General features: G+C 51.0%; 1 protein-coding gene across 1 annotated transcript; it reads left to right on the top strand.

Moving 5' to 3' along the window:
* Positions 1–2,524: 2,524 nt before the first annotated feature.
* LOC115077727 lies at positions 2,525–9,832 on the top strand. Its single transcript, XM_029580013.1, is given in 3 exon segments — positions 2,525–5,950; positions 7,975–8,040; positions 9,578–9,832. Coding segments are annotated over 3 exon segments (3,747 nt in total).
* The last annotated feature ends 7,036 nt before the right edge of the window (positions 9,833–16,868 follow it).

Below are 16,868 nucleotides of genomic sequence, written 5' to 3'. Positions count from 1 at the left end.
ATCTTTACGGATCAGTTGTCTGGGCCTCCTTACTGACTAAAAAGAGACGGTTACATTTGGCGAGCCAGCCAGGAGGTACCGGGGACGCTATTTTAGCCCCCCAGTGGGTCCGGTAGGTTGTGGCGGAGCGATCCCCCAGACGCACCTGGTGAGTGGCCACCGCTGAGTTCAGCGATCAGGTTTCTGAGGGGACCGTTCCACAGACATTCTTCTGAGACCTCTGGGCTGGTGATCCGGGAAGAAGGCTTTCGTGACGATCGGAAGAACCCTGCAGGCGAGTATTATGGGAATGGTGGGAAAAGTGAAGAATAGCTAAAAGAGTAGCAAATAACCGGTCCATCCCCAAGCGGACCGAGGGGGCTTTGATCACACCCCACGCCGTGGGTTAGTAGGAATCGTATTCCGAAAGCCACGCGCATAAAAAGGAAATTATAAGTAAAGTGTATAATAGCGGGAATAGGTTTCTTGTTGTGTGAAAGAGAGTGAATGGCCTCGCAGTTCTAGACCGGGCGACCGCGTTCTAGTCGGGGCAATTGTGACCCTTTTGTGTCTGGCGGATACGGACCCCTTACCTATCCGTCTTCCCTTCCCTTCTCTGTCTGTGATTCTATCCTAATGGGAGGGGGCTATTCAACTCCGCTAAAAGCTATGACGGAGCACTATAGTGAAGTGTTTGATAAACGTAAATGTACGAAACCCGGAATGATTCAGCGATGCACCCATAGGTGGCCCAGTTTGTGTGTAAATTGGCCTCTGGCAGGAACTTTCAATTTCCAAACGGCCACAAGGGCCCTGAATATAGTTACGCAAGAAGGGAATCCGGGTTGCCCTGAGGATAAGCCGTACATAACTGCTTGGATTGCAGTCATTGAGAATCCTCCGTCATGGGCAAAGAAGTTAGTGGAGGGAGCCGCCCTCGTAATGGTGGCGCAAGTGAACAAGATGGGAGACCGGAAGTCCCCAAACCGGAAGAGAAAGGGAAGGGCAGCCATCTTGGGAATACAAGACCTTGCGTCATCTGCGGCGGCCATGTGTATTCCCTTGTACTACGCAAGGGAATACACGGACTCAAGAAAAAATAATTAAACCCCTGCCGCCCGCAGTACTGTCTGACGCAGAACATCTTCTGCCGCCACCGTATGTCCCTAGCTACCCTCAAGCGTACAATGCGCCACCAGGTCCCTCAGCCCCCGTCAATGCCCAAGCTGTTCCTGAACTAGTGCCGATTCCCGAGGCACGGCTTGAAGCGGCAGCGGCAAAAGTTGAAGACGGCGGCGAGTCGTCCGTAGCAGGCGGTACTCGCAGTAAAACCCAAGCCGCAAGTTTGCAGTTACCAATTAGGGAAACGACCACCGTAGTTCCCGTGGTCCCGACTGAAGAAAACAAATATCATACTACGCAAACAATAAAGTTATTTACCTACATACCTTTTACTTCCAGTGATCTTTTTAACTGGAAACAGCTTGGCCCCTCTTACGCTGATAAACCAGATCAGATGATAGATTTTTTAAGGGGAATTTTTGCAGCCCATAACCCCAACTGGGCTGACATTCGGCATCTAGCCTCCATCCTTTTTACCACTGAAGAGCGCCGACAAATACAATTAAATCTGGAAGAGGCAGCTTGATTAGGAGCTGGGGCAGACGGTAATCCTGACGAAGCAGTGAGAGCACAAGCCCCGGTTGCCGATCACAACTGGGATTTCCAGACCGCAGCAGGGCGCGAGCGCATTGCTGCATACCAAACCGCCTTTCTTGAAGCTTTAAAGAAAGGAAAGAAGAAAGTTGTGAACATGGGAAAGATCCAAGACGTGGTGCAACGAAGAGACGAGACCCCCGGAATCTTTTTGGAGCGATTGATGGACGCATACCGGCAATACAGTCCATTTGATCCAGAGGACCCCAAAAGTCAGTCCGTCATAGTGATGAGTTTCGTCGGACAGTCTTATCCCGATATCCGCCGGAAGTTACAGAAGTCAGAAGGATTTGAGGGAATGACTATTAGCCAGTTAAAAGCCATGGCCGACAAAGTCTATGTAAACCGAGAGCCGGACGGAGAAAAGAAGGAAAAGAAAGAAAGTAGAAAGTTGAGAGAAAGTGTTAGTCTGTTAGCCGCAGCGTTGGAAGAAATTAATTTTGGGAACTCGTCCAGGCACTACCAAGGATATCCTGGACCGAGAGGAAGGGGCAGGTCGCCCTCGAGGGGGCCGCCCAGAGGACGAGCAAGTAGAGGAGGATCGTTCAGAGGTGGAAGGATGCCATTGGGGGCCAATCAATGTGCATTCTGCAGACAAGAAGGACACTGGAAGTCTGAATGCCCAGAGTCCCTGCAAATGAAGCAGGAAGGATATACTCCGTCCAAACCAAAAGAAGCTGAATGGCAGATGGCTGTAGGTGAAACTTCTGGCGAAGACAGTGAAACATGACTAGACAGGGGAAATCTTCCCCTGGATCCTTTAGTAGAAATCAAAGTAGGGACTGAGACATTTAAAGGATTGTTGGACACCGGGGCACAAAGATCAGTCATGACTACCGCTATCACCACGCCCACGTCAAGAAATATTTCCATCGTAGGAGCCTCTGGAAAGCCACTCATCGCTCCTTTTCTCCAAAAACGACAGGTTCGAGTAGGGAGACAATTAGTATCTCATCAGTTCCTCTATGTCCCCGGATGCCCAGCCCCACTCATAGGGAGAGACCTTCTTTGCAAATTAAGAGCCAATCTACAATTCGAATCTACTGGAGAAATCAAGGCATCCTTCGCTGATAACCCTGTCTCTCTCATTTGCCCGCTCCAAGAAGAATGGAGATTACATCTTCCTGTAGTTGAGCGCATCATTACGCACCGCTATGGAGAGAACACCGTCCTTAACGAAAAACGCAGACAGCTGATGGATAGTGTACCTAAAGTGTGGGCCGATCAAAACCCAGGAGGACTAGCCATCAATGCTACCCCTATTTGGATCGAGATGAAACAGAATGCACAGGTGATCAATCAACCTCAATACCCCATTCCATATATGGCCAGGCAAGGAATCCAGATACATCTGCAGAAACTGTACGATTTGGGCATTCTCCGACGAATCCGATCTGCTTGGAATACCCCTTTGTTGCCCGTGAAGAAACCTGGATCTGATGATTATCGACCAGTACAAGACCTAAGGAAGGTGAACAGTCAAGTAGAAGATCTAGTAGCCCTCGTGCCAAATCCATATTCAATCCTAGCCCAAGTCTCTCCTGCATCGAAGTGGTACAGTGTCATTGATCTCAAAGATGCCTTCTTCTCCGTCCCGGTGGCGGAGGAATGTCAGAAGATTTTTGCTTTCACATGGGAAAATGCACCTACTGGAATAAAGCAGCAGTACACATGGACTCGTTTGCCTCAAGGGTTTAGGCACTCACCTACGCTGTTCGGTGAGCAACTGGCAAAAGACTTGAAGATGTACCAAGTCATGTATGGGCCAGTAATACAATACGTAGATGATCTTCTGGTGTTTCGAGAGACGTACCTCGAATGTGAAGTATCCACTCTTCAGCTGCTAAAGACGTTGTACTCAAAAGGATATCGTGCAAGTAAAAAGAAAGCGCAAATCTGTGAATTGGAAGTAGAATATTTAGGCTTCCAAATACGTGGAGGAACCCGGTGTCTGGGAGTTTCTCGCACCAGTTCAATAAGAGGTCAACCTGTACCCACTTGTAAGAAGGAACTCCGAGCGTTCCTTGGAGCTGCAGGATACTGTAGACTGTGGATTGCTAACTATGCAGTTATAGCCCAACCCTTGTACGACAAGTTGCGGGGTAAGGAATCAGAGTCTCAAACTTTTCAATGGGAAGGACATGAGCTGGCAAGCCTACGTCAACTAAAAGAAGCCTTAATTGAACCGCCTGCTTTAGGATTGCCAGATGTAATGAAACCATTCCATCTATTCGTCGATGAGAAGAAAGGAATGGCCATTGGGGTATTGACTCAAACTCTAGGCTCATGGGAGCGACCTGTTGCATATCTCTCAAAAGGAATGGACAATGTAGCAAAAGGATGGCCTGGGTGTCTTCGAAGCATCGCGGCTGCATGTTTACTCATTCCAGAAGCAGTCAAATTAACTTTTGGTCAAACTCTGAATGTAACAACTCCCCACACCATTCAAGGACTACTAGAGACCCATGGACCAAAATGGATGACTAATTCACGTCTCGTAAAGTATCAAGCTTTGTTATGTGAAACTCCAGAAATCCAAATACAGGACAGTAAAAATCTGAATCCTGCAACTTTACTCCCAACTCCCACTTCAGTCACTCATAAGTGTGAGGAAATCATGGCTACAGTACATTCCAGCTGACCCGATCTACGTGATCAACCCTGGCAGGGAGCCTGGACTTTGTTCACTGATGGAAGTAGCCAGGTTCTAAATGGTGCCCGGGTCGCTGGATATGCTGTGGTCTCCGAGGACGACATTATCGAAGCTGAGCCCCTACCCCAGGGAACATCAGCGCAAAAAGCAGAACTAATTGCGCTCACCAGGGCTCTGCAGTTGGCAGAAGGAAAAACTGTTAACATCTATACTGACTCAAAGTACGCTTTCCTTACTATCCAAGTACATGGAGCCTTATACAAAGAACGAGGATTCCTAACTGCTGAAGGGAAACAACTAGCTAATGCATCTGAAATACATCAATTGCTAGATGCCGTGTGGGCACCAAAGAAAGTAGCTGTCATGCATTGTAAAGCCCACACCGGGAAATCAGATCCCATCGCCAAAGGAAACCAATGGGCAGATAAGACAGCAAAAGAAGTAGCACGTGCAAGTCAATTACACACCTCAACTAAAACTTGCCCACTTCTGCAATTTCCGGTTGAAATCCCTGTCTATTCGGCAGAAGAAAATGACTGGGCACAAACTGAACAGTTCCACCAGCAGGATGGTTGGTGGATTGTACAAGGAGATCGGGTATGGATACCCGACGCACTGGCTTGGACCATTGTCAAAGAAGCCCACAATAAAACTCATCTTGGTCGCGATGCGTTAGCTACACTATTGGCAAAAACTTACTACATTAACAGACTCATACAGCTAACTAAATATGCTGCCAATCAATGTGTCACCTGTGCAAGAAACAACCCAAGAAATGGACCTGGTCCAGCCCCTGGACACATACTACGAGGGACTACTCCGTTCCAAGTTTGCCAAATCGACTTTACCCACATGACTCCTTCAAAGGGATACAAAGCAATGCTGGTAGCTGTCTGTACTTATACTGGATGGATCAAAGCCATACCTACACGAACTGAAACTGCCAAGGAGGTAGTGTCTTTGCTTCTCCATAAAATCCTACCACAATACGGATTACCACGGCAAATAAATTCAGACAATGGACCAGCCTTCACCAGTGAGGTCACACGACGACTAAGTCAAATTTTGGGTGTCCAATGGCACCTGCACTGCGCTTGGAGACCTCAGAGCAGTGGAGCAGTTGAACGAGCTAACAGGACTTTAAAGAATCAGTTAGCTAAATTGTGTCAAGAAACAAAAACTAAATGGCCAGACATCCTGCCATTAGCTTTACTACATGTCCGATGCACTCCAAGAAGGTCTGGTCTAACACCTTATGAAATGATGTACGCAAGACCTCCACCCCTTCCATCTTTTCCTGAATCATTGCAGATACAAGGGGAAATGTCTCTCAGTAACCAACTCAAAGGACTATATAACACAGTCATTGCAATTCAAAACTACACCTGTGACACGGAGCCATTAGTCCTGCTAACCCCGATCCACCCATTCCAGGTCGGGAATTCTGTGTGGATAAAAGATTGGGATGAGTCTGATTTCCTCCAACCCCGATGGAAAGGACCGTACACTGTGTTACTGACCACTCCAACAGCAGTTAAAGTCTTTGGATGCCCTTCATGGATTCATTGGTCACGAATTAAACCAGCTGCATCAAATTGGCAAGTCTCCAGGATTGGGGACCACAAGTTAAGATTCACCCAAGGCAGGCACAATGCTAGTCCTGAGTAAAAGACCTCAGTAACTTCTAAACAATATTAACGTGTCCATTTCTTTCCTTTCTTTCAGACTCCATAACTTATGCCTGCAACTGTCTACATCATAAAGCAATGTCACAGATACCGACTTCAAAGATCTACGCGGCAACTACCTTCTACAGAAAATTGTCATTCAGCCTACAAATTTCTCTATTCCTCTTCTGTACGCCTACTACCTCTCTTTTCTTGCCCTTGAGCAAGAATTGTACAGAATGTATCAAGTTAATCCGCACTACAACTCAAGATGGATTTCAAGTTGTATCAACAATCATCCACCAATCTCAACCTCCTGCGTCCTGTGCCACACTACCGGCTTGTGCCTTGAATACTACTCAAGGCTATCAATCTTTCCATCGATGTCTAGAGGGTAGCAAAATCATTTGTCATACCCCAACTACTCCTAAGTACTACAACGTTACACTCACCGCTGGATTACCAAAAAGCTACACATCAAGTATCATCCCAGAAGGAAAAGGCATCTTGTACTACATCAACTCGACCAAAGTCCTTATGGGAGGAGAGTCTACCGTAACAATAACCTTCGATGCCTGTGATGCCATTGGTAAACACCCAAATGCACTCCATTGTGGGTCTCAAGCCTGGAAAAAATCCTATGTGTACAATCATAAATACCTCTGTCCATACAACCGAGCCACCAATCCATCCAGTTGGATGCCATGTGGAGGGGACCTGACACTGTCAGGATGGGCTCTAGTCTGTGACTATACTGGAGGAGGTTACCATGGATGCCACGGAATAGGCCGGCTAACTGAAGTAACTGGTAACACTGTGTCTATACAATGGCCTATACGAAGTGAAGGCTTCCCCTGGCAAGATACTTGGGGATTTGGTATTGATGGAACTGGGAAAGACCCCATGACCTACATTACTATCACACAGCGGAGAGATAAACCTCGTCCAATAATTCACCAGACCACTGTAGTGGGCTATCAGTCTTTCTTCGATGAAATATCCCATGTGACTGAGGAATTGAAGAAACATACGATTTCCCAGCAAGCAAAGAACATGTTCGTTAATTTGGCTGAGAATATTGCTCTCTCTCTCGAAGTCAAGAACTGTTTTGTATGCGGAGGAACAAATACAGGAGAGCAATGGCCTTGGGAAACCAAAGAGACATTCCAATCTGATCTTAATACATTGAACACAACTGTTACCTACAGCCGCAGAACTCATCCATATGAGTGGGCCCTCCAGACTGATGTCATTGGCAGACAATGTATATCTCGACAACGTTCCCGTATCTATACCATACCTGTTGGTAACTCTCCATGTACAGGAGTACTCACTGCCAACCTAACCAACAATACATGGTGGCAGACGGAAAATTCTACCATGCCTGCTCCCATCTGGACTGAATCAACTTTAAACAAGACATGGAACGCTGCAGGCGTACCCACCACAGTCTTCACTGCTCCAGATGGTTACTATTTTGTATGTGGGCGAAGAGCTTATGAACAGTTACCCACACACTGGTACGGAACATGCTTCTTGGCTACTATACGACCCAATTTCTTCTTGCTTCCCATCTCTGCTGGAGAAACCTTAGGAGTACCAGTATACAGTCCCATGCAACCAAACAAACGTCGTAGAAATTCTAAAGTAACCATTGGAGACTGGAAAGATCAGGAATGGCCTCCTGAAAGAATTGTACAATATTATGGCCCGGCCACGTGGGCTGAGGATGGTTCTTATGGATATAGAACCCCTATTTATATGCTCAATCGTATTATCCGACTACAAGCAGTACTAGAACTCTTAACCAATGATTCTGCCTTGGCTCTCAACATCCTCGCCAAGCAGAACACCAAAATTATAACCGCTGTTTACCAAAATCGATTGGCTTTGGATTACCTCCTAGCCCAGGAAGGAGGAGTATGTGGAAAATTTAATCTTTCTAATTGCTGTTTACAGGTTGATGACAAGAGTAAGGTCATTGAAGAGATCACTGATCGAATGATACGACTGGCACATGTTCCCGTACAGACGTGGACTGGCATTCTTGATTGGACAGCCTCCTTACCCAACTGGTTTACCTCTATCCCAGGACTTAAGGAGCTCTTCCTTCCTTTACTATTTCTTATTTTAACTTGTATTCTACTTCCTTTGTGTCTACCTCTTATTTTCAGGAATCTCCGATCCATGATTGAAAATATTGCTGATCGACGAGCGGCTGCTCACGTCATGATGATTCATAAGTATGTGTCTGTCTCCCCATTCCCTTCATACGATTCATCTGACTACGACACTACTGATGATTCCGATATTCCTGATGTTAATTCTGATAATGATTACCTAACCACTAACTTATAAATTAGCATATATTCTGCGTAACTAACATTACTGAGCCACTTTGTTCGCTGGGGTAAGTCGGGCTACAAAGGGGGTTGACACCAATAGGGTCCACCCGTCTCAAACCCGTGAAGCAACCAACGACCCAGCAACACATTAGGGCTCCAGTCTAATGACTCTGGTATTAATTATTGTTTGCCATTTCAGTTACTGCACTAGTGAAGAGTGATACTTCTGCCTTCGACCCGAAGTTGAAGTATCAAAGGGGGGAATGAAGGGGTTCAATTTCGTGGCCCCTGAAGAATGAAACAACTGAAAATTTTCCGACTAACCATGCCAGCAGTGAAACGCACAGCCATTTTGAATGTACTAATGTTTGCAACGCAAATGACACGTAATGCGTAGTGACGCAATTGCGCACTAACACGTAACGTAACGTAACTCCATTTTGGAATAATAATTTGTATTGTATTAATACGAATACGCTGTAAAATGTCTAACACGTCAATTAAATGACGAAACGATAGTCTGATCATAAGCTACACCTACTAGAGGACCACGCTAGCTAATGCTCTTTCAGCAGTTTGTGAATTGTTTGTTCAGCAAAAACCAGAACGCATGTGTGAAAGATAATAAAGGACCGACAAGCACCTGCAGGGAGGGCCCCCTTAACAGGGCGCTTGCTGGCAGAGCGACTGCCCCCCCCACTACCCCCCCCCCACCCGCGGAGTCGTCTTACCTCGGCGTCCGGGTGGAGGGGGGCTGGCTGGAAGCAACGCTGCGAGGGAGGGAGCGCCAGAGCCGGCCGGAGGCCTCGCGGGCCAGCGCATCATGGGCGATGACGTCATCGCGCTGCGGCGCGGTGACGTCATCGGGTGGGCGGACGCAGGCGCGTGAATCCTGGCCCGGGGTCTCGCGGGACTTCGGGCGCGAATTCGGGCCCGAGATCTCGCGAGACCTCGGGACTTAAAGGCAGGGCGAGCGCCGGACCAGGCACTTTTTCGCTGGCCGGCGCTCGCATTTGGAACGGAGCCGGAGGACCTCAGCCGCGATCACGCGGTCAGATTTAAAAAAAAAAAAAAGAAAGCGAGAGAAATCGTCGGCAGGCACTTCGGGCGCCCCTCGACAGGACCCGGAGACCTAAAGCGCCGATTTTAAAGGCCCAGCGGCTCCCGAAGCGGAGGAGGAGCCCGGGACACGTGGGGTGAGTCTCGTGGTCGGCCAGGATCGCACGGCAAGCGATCCCAGCGCAGGAGAGGAGCGGAGATCGCACGGATCGCACGACAAGCGGTCCCAGCGCAGGTGGAGAGCGGAGATCGGGGTCTGGAGAGCACTGAGGCAGCTGGGACCTGCCGGAGACACCCGGAGGCGAACGGAGGAACGTCAAGCCCTGCGCCTGCGCAAGGACCCAGAAGGACAGAAGGAGCCCCTGGGGCACAGGGAAGACCGCAGCGCTGAGCACCGCAAGCAGCAGATCTGACTACCGGGAAGCGCAGCCATCCAGCCAGGATTCCAGAGACTGCATACTGAACTGTGAGTACTAACCTCGATCGCCCCCCCTCACGACCGTGGGCCGGCTTGCTTTGCACGGGTCTGGGAAACGATATTGACCGAACGTCGAGGGGGCTGCGGATTGCGGGAGCCGAGGGAAGGCGTCGCCTAGCGTGTGTACGGAAATGGCTGGTAAAGGAGCAAAGACAGCCCCGGAACCGAGGCAGACAAGGGGGCGCAGCCGGCAGGCGAAAGTGGCGGAACCACGACCTGCGAGGACAAGGAAGCCTGATGGTGATGGAGAGGGAGGCCAAGGCCGCGGAAAACGCCCTAGGACAGACAGAGGCAAGACACAAAGAAAGGGGCGAGCGGAGACCGGCAGCGGAGACAAGAGTGCGACAGAGAAGAACGCGAAGGGGCGGACACCGGTGGCGGACACCGTAGGTGGGGCGACGACCGGCGTTGCCGGGGACACGACCGGAACACTGCCCGCGTTTGGACCGTACAGTGCCCCACCATGGGGCTGGCCCGTCTGGCCCCCAACGGGGCCCTCGGGAGCAGGGGCAGCGTCACCAGCAACGCCAGTTCAGGGAGCATACCCCTACAGCCATAACGCATGGTAAGCCTCAATGTACCCTCCATGGTGGCAGGTCCCACCTCCTTGGTACACACCAACAGCGGGCGGCAACGCCACAGCGGGAGCCCGCGCACATGGAGCGGAGGCCGCCGAGCAGGTGGCGACGGAGAAGGACATACCCAGCGGGGAGGCCGGAACAGAGAGTAGAACCCGGCCCCCGACACCGCGGGAAGCGGAGGAGCAAGCCGAGGAGACGGGAAGGCATCGCGAAACAGCGGCGTCGTCAGGAGACGCAAAAGGCAAGAGGACTAAACGAAAGAGAAATAACGGTGACTCCAGTGAGGAATCCTCCGAGGAGGAATCCGATGAGAGTGAGGCAGCGGCTGACTCCCCGGTCAAAACACCGCAGGAGATAGCGTCAGCCGCTGCGGCCGCAGTAGCCCTCCCCAATTTGGCAGAGCTGTGGGAGAGCGTGCCAAAGGTGTTACGCAATAAGATAAGGAAGCGTGAATATATTGATATTTTCTCAATATTAGAGGGCAGGAAAGGGGCGGCCGAGAAGAAAAAGGGAAAGAAAAAAGAGGACCAGAAAGAGGGGGAGGTAAAGGTGCCCAGGAACATAACTAATTGGACCAGGGCATTCTTAAGAATGATAAGCGTCATAGGGAGGGAGGATCCATCCCAGTACGCCCCGATGCTGAGTTATGCTGATTCCATATTGGAGGCCTATAAGGAATATCAGGGGTGGTGCTGGCTGAATTATGACGAGAAGTTCAGGGACAGAATGGAGGAGAACGGGAACTTGTCATGGGCAGCACAGGATGTAGGATTGTGGCTACGCCAGATGACCAGTAAGGTTATGGAGGCAGGTGCCTCGCGAAAATCTGTTCGGCCGCATAGCGGTGCGGCAAGCGCGAGCAGCAATTCGTGGGGGGAAAGCGGTAACAACAGGGTGTGTTGGCGTTTCAATAAGGCGGGGTGCAGTTTCCAGGACTGCAAGTTCAAACACATATGTTCATTATGTGCGGCACCGCATCCGGCATCGAAATGTGCGAGGAAAGGTCAGGGTACGGCGGCGGGGAGTAATGGGAAAGGGAGGTAAGGAAGTATTTCAGAAGGCACCATCCCCGGTGTGTGTTGCAGGCATGCTGGGGTGGTTAGCTATATACCCCAGGAGGCGGGAAGCGGAACAGTTGAGGGAGGGCTTTGAGCAAGGTTTTAGGATACCTTTCCAAGGGACGGTTAAGGGCATTAGTTACAGGAATTCCTCATCGGCAACAAGATTGGCAGACATAGTGCAACAGAAAGTGGATAGGGAGATCGAATTGGGCAGGATGGCGGGACCATTTGCGGACCCCTTGTTCGCGGAGATGATGTTGTCACCGTTAGCAGTAGTGCCCAAGAAGGAACCAGGGGAGTTTCGGTTAATACAAAACCTCTCCTTCCCGACGGGGTCCTCGGTGAACGATGGCCTCCCAGCGGAGGCGTGCACCGTTCAATACACGTCATTCGACGAGGCCGTGGCGTTGGTCAGGCGCTGCGGGGGAGGGGCCCTAATGGCTAAGGCGGATATTAAGTCGGCCTTTCGGCTGCTCCCCGTACACCCTGACAATTTTCCCATATTAGGTTTCCAATTTCGGGGTTCGTACTTTTTTGACAAGTGCATGCCTATGGGGTGTTCGGTCTCCTGCGCTTACTTTGAAATGTTTAGTAGTTTTTTGCAATGGGTCTTACAAAAAAGGGCAGGGACCGGTAATGTGGCACATTATCTGGACGATTTTCTATTCGTGGGCCCGGCTGGCACGGACACATGCCAAAAAACACTGGCGGCATTCCAGGCGATGGCGGCTGATTTCGGGGTCCCGCTAGCAGGGGAAAAAACTGAGGGCCCAGCAACGACCCTATCATTCTTAGGGATCGAACTAGACACGCAGGCTATGACGTCGCGGCTGCCGCTCGAGAAGTTAAACAAATTGCGGGCTAGGCTCAGACAGGCTTACATGCGGGCTAGGCTTGGTCGGCTTACAATCCTTAATCGGGAGTTTGAACTTCGCATGCCGGGTCATCCCGATGGGTAGGGCCTTTCTGAGGCGGCTGGCGGATGCAACGAAAGGGGTCAGGCGGCCGCAACACCGTATCAGAATCACGAGCCCAATTCGAAAGGAAGTGGCTATGTGGCTGGAATTCCTGGACAATTTTAACGGGGTATCCATGTGGCAGGAGGAGGCGAGGTCAAGCCAGGACCTAGATATACACACGGATGCATCGGGCGGATGGGGCTTTGGGGCATACTGCCAGGGCGCATGGTGTGCAGCACTGTGGCCAGAGGAGTGGAGGCAGAGCGGGCTAGTAAAAAACATAACATTCTTAGAGTTATTCCCGATCCTGGTGGCCATTACGGTCTGGGCACATAGGCTGTCCAACAAAAAGATCATTTTCTGGTCGGATAACATGGCCGTGGTGACCGTGATTAACAGGCAGGCGGCCCGTTGCTCTAAGGTGGCCGCGTTGTTGAGGGAAGTGGTCCTACAGGGCTTGCGAACGAACATGACAATCAGGGCTAAACATGTACCGGGCATCCATAATCAGGTGGCAGATGCTTTATCTAGGGCTAAGTGGGATCTTTTTCGTCAACAGGTGCCGGAGGCGGAAGCGGAAGGAGTTCCAATACCAATACAATTATGGCAGATTGGAATGATACGGAATGGGGGTTGCTGAGGTCATCGGTGGCCCCAGCAACTTGGAAGGCATACTGCAAAGGGTTTTCTAGTGTACAAACATTCTTGCAAGGGCAGGGATGGCAAGGGGGGCGTATAGAGGGCAGGCTCATAGAGAGGTTCGTGGCATGGGCAAAGGAGGAAGGGATGTCCAGAGGATCGACAGTGAATCAACTGGCAGTCTTTGCATTCTTTGCAAAAGCGCAGGGCTTAGGTGACCCCATGGATAACTTCATGGTTAAGAAGCTGTTAGCCGGCTGGGCCAGAAGCACTGTATGGAAGGGGGACAAGAGGCGGCCAATAACCCATGAGATATTGGTGAGCCTATGGCACGCGGTAGCTCAGGTAGCGTCGGAGGGATTCGAAGTGATTTTGTTTAGAGCCGCTTTCTGCACGGCTTTCTTTGCAGCCTTACGGGTCAGTGAATTGGTGGCGGCATCCAAAACGGATGAAGGAAACGATGGTATACTTTATGCCAACGTCGCAGTCCAGGAACAGGGCATTACCATAAGGGTGCATAAATCTAAAACGGATCAGAGGGCAAAGGGGGTGGACATAAGGCTAGCAAGGGTGCCATCACAGGTGACCTGCCCGGCACAAAACATGGAAAATTACTTACAAATCAGACCGCGGGGGGGGCGCCCACTTATTAATTCATAAGGACGGGGTGCCGATAACCAAATTTCAGTTTGCGGCAGTACTGCGGAGGGTAGTGGAAAGCATGGGTTTGAACCCGGAGGAATTCCGTACGCATTCCTTTAGAATTGGGGCCGCCACCAGTGCGGCACAGGCAGGCCTGCCCATGGAGGTGATCCGAAGGATAGGCAGGTGGAGATCAGCAGCAGCGAATAGGTACGTGAGGCAGGGAGGGGTTGAGAATGGTCAGTAACGAAGGAATTCATATCTCGCCCACAGGTCCATTTTCCCGGAGGAAGGTAGTATGGTTGGTTGGACACTCTTTCGTGCACTGGGCGGCTCGGCGGGCTCGGGAGAGACCATACGGCACGCACCTGGGATTGGCACCGCGGGGAGGCGGTGTGACCTGGATGGGAATCCAAGGCATGAAATGGGGTCGATTGATCCCGGAATTACAGAGCAGCTTACGCGCGAGGCAAAAGCCGGATGTCATAGTTATTCATTTGGGAGGCAACGACTTGGGGGAAATTACAGCAAAACAGTTGATTGATGGTATAAAAAGGGATTTGGAAGCAATAAGGGAGATGGCCCAGGGAACAACCATAGCATGGTCGGAGATCATACCCAGGCTGAAATGGCAGGGCGACAAGCTATGGTGCAGAGGGCGCAAGAAGGTGAACAGGAAGATTGAAGTCTGGGCCCCGAAGGTGGGCATGGCAACGATTCGGCACGACTGGGCAGATGAGCCATGCATAGGTCTGTATAGACCGGACCTGATACACCTATTGGATGTCGGGTATGACCTGTTCAACAATGCGATACAAGAGGCGCTGGAGCATGCGCTGAATGAAGTTGGGCCGCAGTAGGGGAATTGGGGGGACCCATGGGGTTTTTGGGGGGGCCCGGGACAAGTGTAACACTGTCCCGGTCTGGTGGCGGGGGTACCCAAGTTAGGGGGGGGCCAGGAGGGGCCCGGAGGACACGGTGGACAAACCGTGGTCACAGGTGAAAGAAAGTGCGTAGAGGTGGGCGTGGGCTGCCCGGGCGATGGCCCCATGGCTTGGACATGGCGGGGGGCCGGTCAGAGCGTATGGCGGACTGGCTAAAATGGCGGACGCCGGTACGAAGCCCGGTATGGTAATATTTGACGAACGCACTAATACTCGGGTACCGAAATTTTGGTTTTATATTAATAATTAATAAAAGCTGCGGCCTATTTTCACCAATACTGGAGTATGTGTGTTTAATGGATGGTGGTAAGGTAAAGGGGGAGGGGGGAGAGAGCACGGCGGTGCAAGCTGCCACTGTTAGAGTTGTAAAGTGCATAAAAGTTTGCTCCCGAGGGGGCGTGGTATGCAGTTGTACTGAGCCTTTGTCTTAGCTGCATCTTGCTGGCAATAAAAAGTCTATCTTTACGGATCAGTTGTCTGGGCCTCCTTACTGACTAAAAAGAGATGGTTACAAAAGGAGAGCAACAGCAAGGTTCCTTATTCAAGTCGTGTGCAGTTTATTACCATAGTCCAGTATTGCACTGCTGGCAATAATGGCAATGTCTTAGGTAATCACAATCTGCCAGGACAAGAGAAGAGAGATCTGGAAAGCAACATGTTTTCTGAACAGCACATCAACCCTGTACAACATTACATGCTAACAGCAGAATGACATACACAGGTACAGCAGGTTAACCATACAGCAGAATCATGGTTACACTAAGAACATCTAGAAACTGGAAGTGACGCCCCTAAAACTAAAGGACTACTGTTAAGAGATAAATACATGATGCTGTACAATGTAAGCAAAAGCAAAGGCACCCAGACTGTCCAAGTTGAAAGAGTGCACTGAAAGGGGACAGCCAAAGAGCCACGGCAGCAGAGTTCCAGCAACCAGGCAGCAGGAGAACAAGCACAAGGTTCAGCAGCAGCACTGATGGAGCAGGCCAAGACCCAGCAGTATGGCAGCAGGAGAGCCAGGATGAGACACAGCAGCAGGGGAGCAGGAGGCCCAGGATGAGACACAGCAGCATGGGAGCAGGAGGCCCAGGATGAGAAACAGCAGCATGGGGGCAGGAGGCCCAGGATGAGACACAGCAGCATGGGAGCAGGAGGCCCAGGATGAAACACAGCAGCATGGGAGCAGGAGGCCCAGGATGAGACACAGCAGCATGGGAGCAGGAGGCCCAGGATGAGACACAGAAGCATGGAAGCAGGAGGCCCAGGATGAGACACAGCAGCATGGGAGCAGGAGGCCCAGGATGAGACACAGCACATGGGAGCAGGAGGGCCAGGATGAGACACAGCAGCATGGGAGCAGGAGGCCCAGAATGAGACACAGAAGCATGGAAGCAGGAGGCCCAGGATGAGACACAGCAGCATGGGAGCAGGAGGCCCAGGATGAGACACAGAAGCATGGAAGCAGGAGGCCCAGGATGAGACACAGCAGCATGGGAGCAGGAGGGCAAGGATGAGACACAGCAGCACTTGGAGTAGATGAGAGGAGATGAGCGCCCGCTGATCTGTTTTCTTCCATCTAATCAGAACAGGAACTCTGTGGTGAGCACACGCTGATCCAAAATCTTCCATCTAGATGGCCCAGGAACTCTGTGGAAGGCCCACGCTGATCCGAATTCTTCCATCAGATGGCACAGGAACTCTGGAGCGAGCACCCGCTGACCGCTATCTTGCATGTAGAGAGAAGAAGGCCTGCACGGCCAGTTTCTTGCATGCCGTCCTACCTCATGACCCCTTGCCACATGGTCCTTTGCCTTTTGGAGGCGGCATGGCTTTCAATGGCCGACCCCTGCGGCCTCGTCCCTGTGCTGGACTGCTGCCGGATGTTGACACAAGGGAGGAAGACTCAGATGTGGAGTATGGCATGTGCTCCAAGATTTGGGTCATTATGGGGTAGATTTTCAAACTGCGCGAATTGGCGTACTTTTGCTGGCGCATCAGGCGCCAGCAAAAGTACGCGGGATTTTAGTAGATACGTGCGTAGCCGCTAAAATCCTGGATCGGCGTGCGCAAGGCTATCGATTCTGTATAGCCGGCGCGCGCCGAGACGCGCAGCCTACCCCCGTTCCCTCCGAGGCCGCTCCGAAA

Source organism: Rhinatrema bivittatum, chromosome 16, assembly GCF_901001135.1.
Source record: "Rhinatrema bivittatum chromosome 16, aRhiBiv1.1, whole genome shotgun sequence".
NCBI classification, from domain to species: Eukaryota; Metazoa; Chordata; class Amphibia; order Gymnophiona; family Rhinatrematidae; genus Rhinatrema; species Rhinatrema bivittatum.
This window is presented reverse-complemented; position numbering and strand designations above follow the sequence as displayed.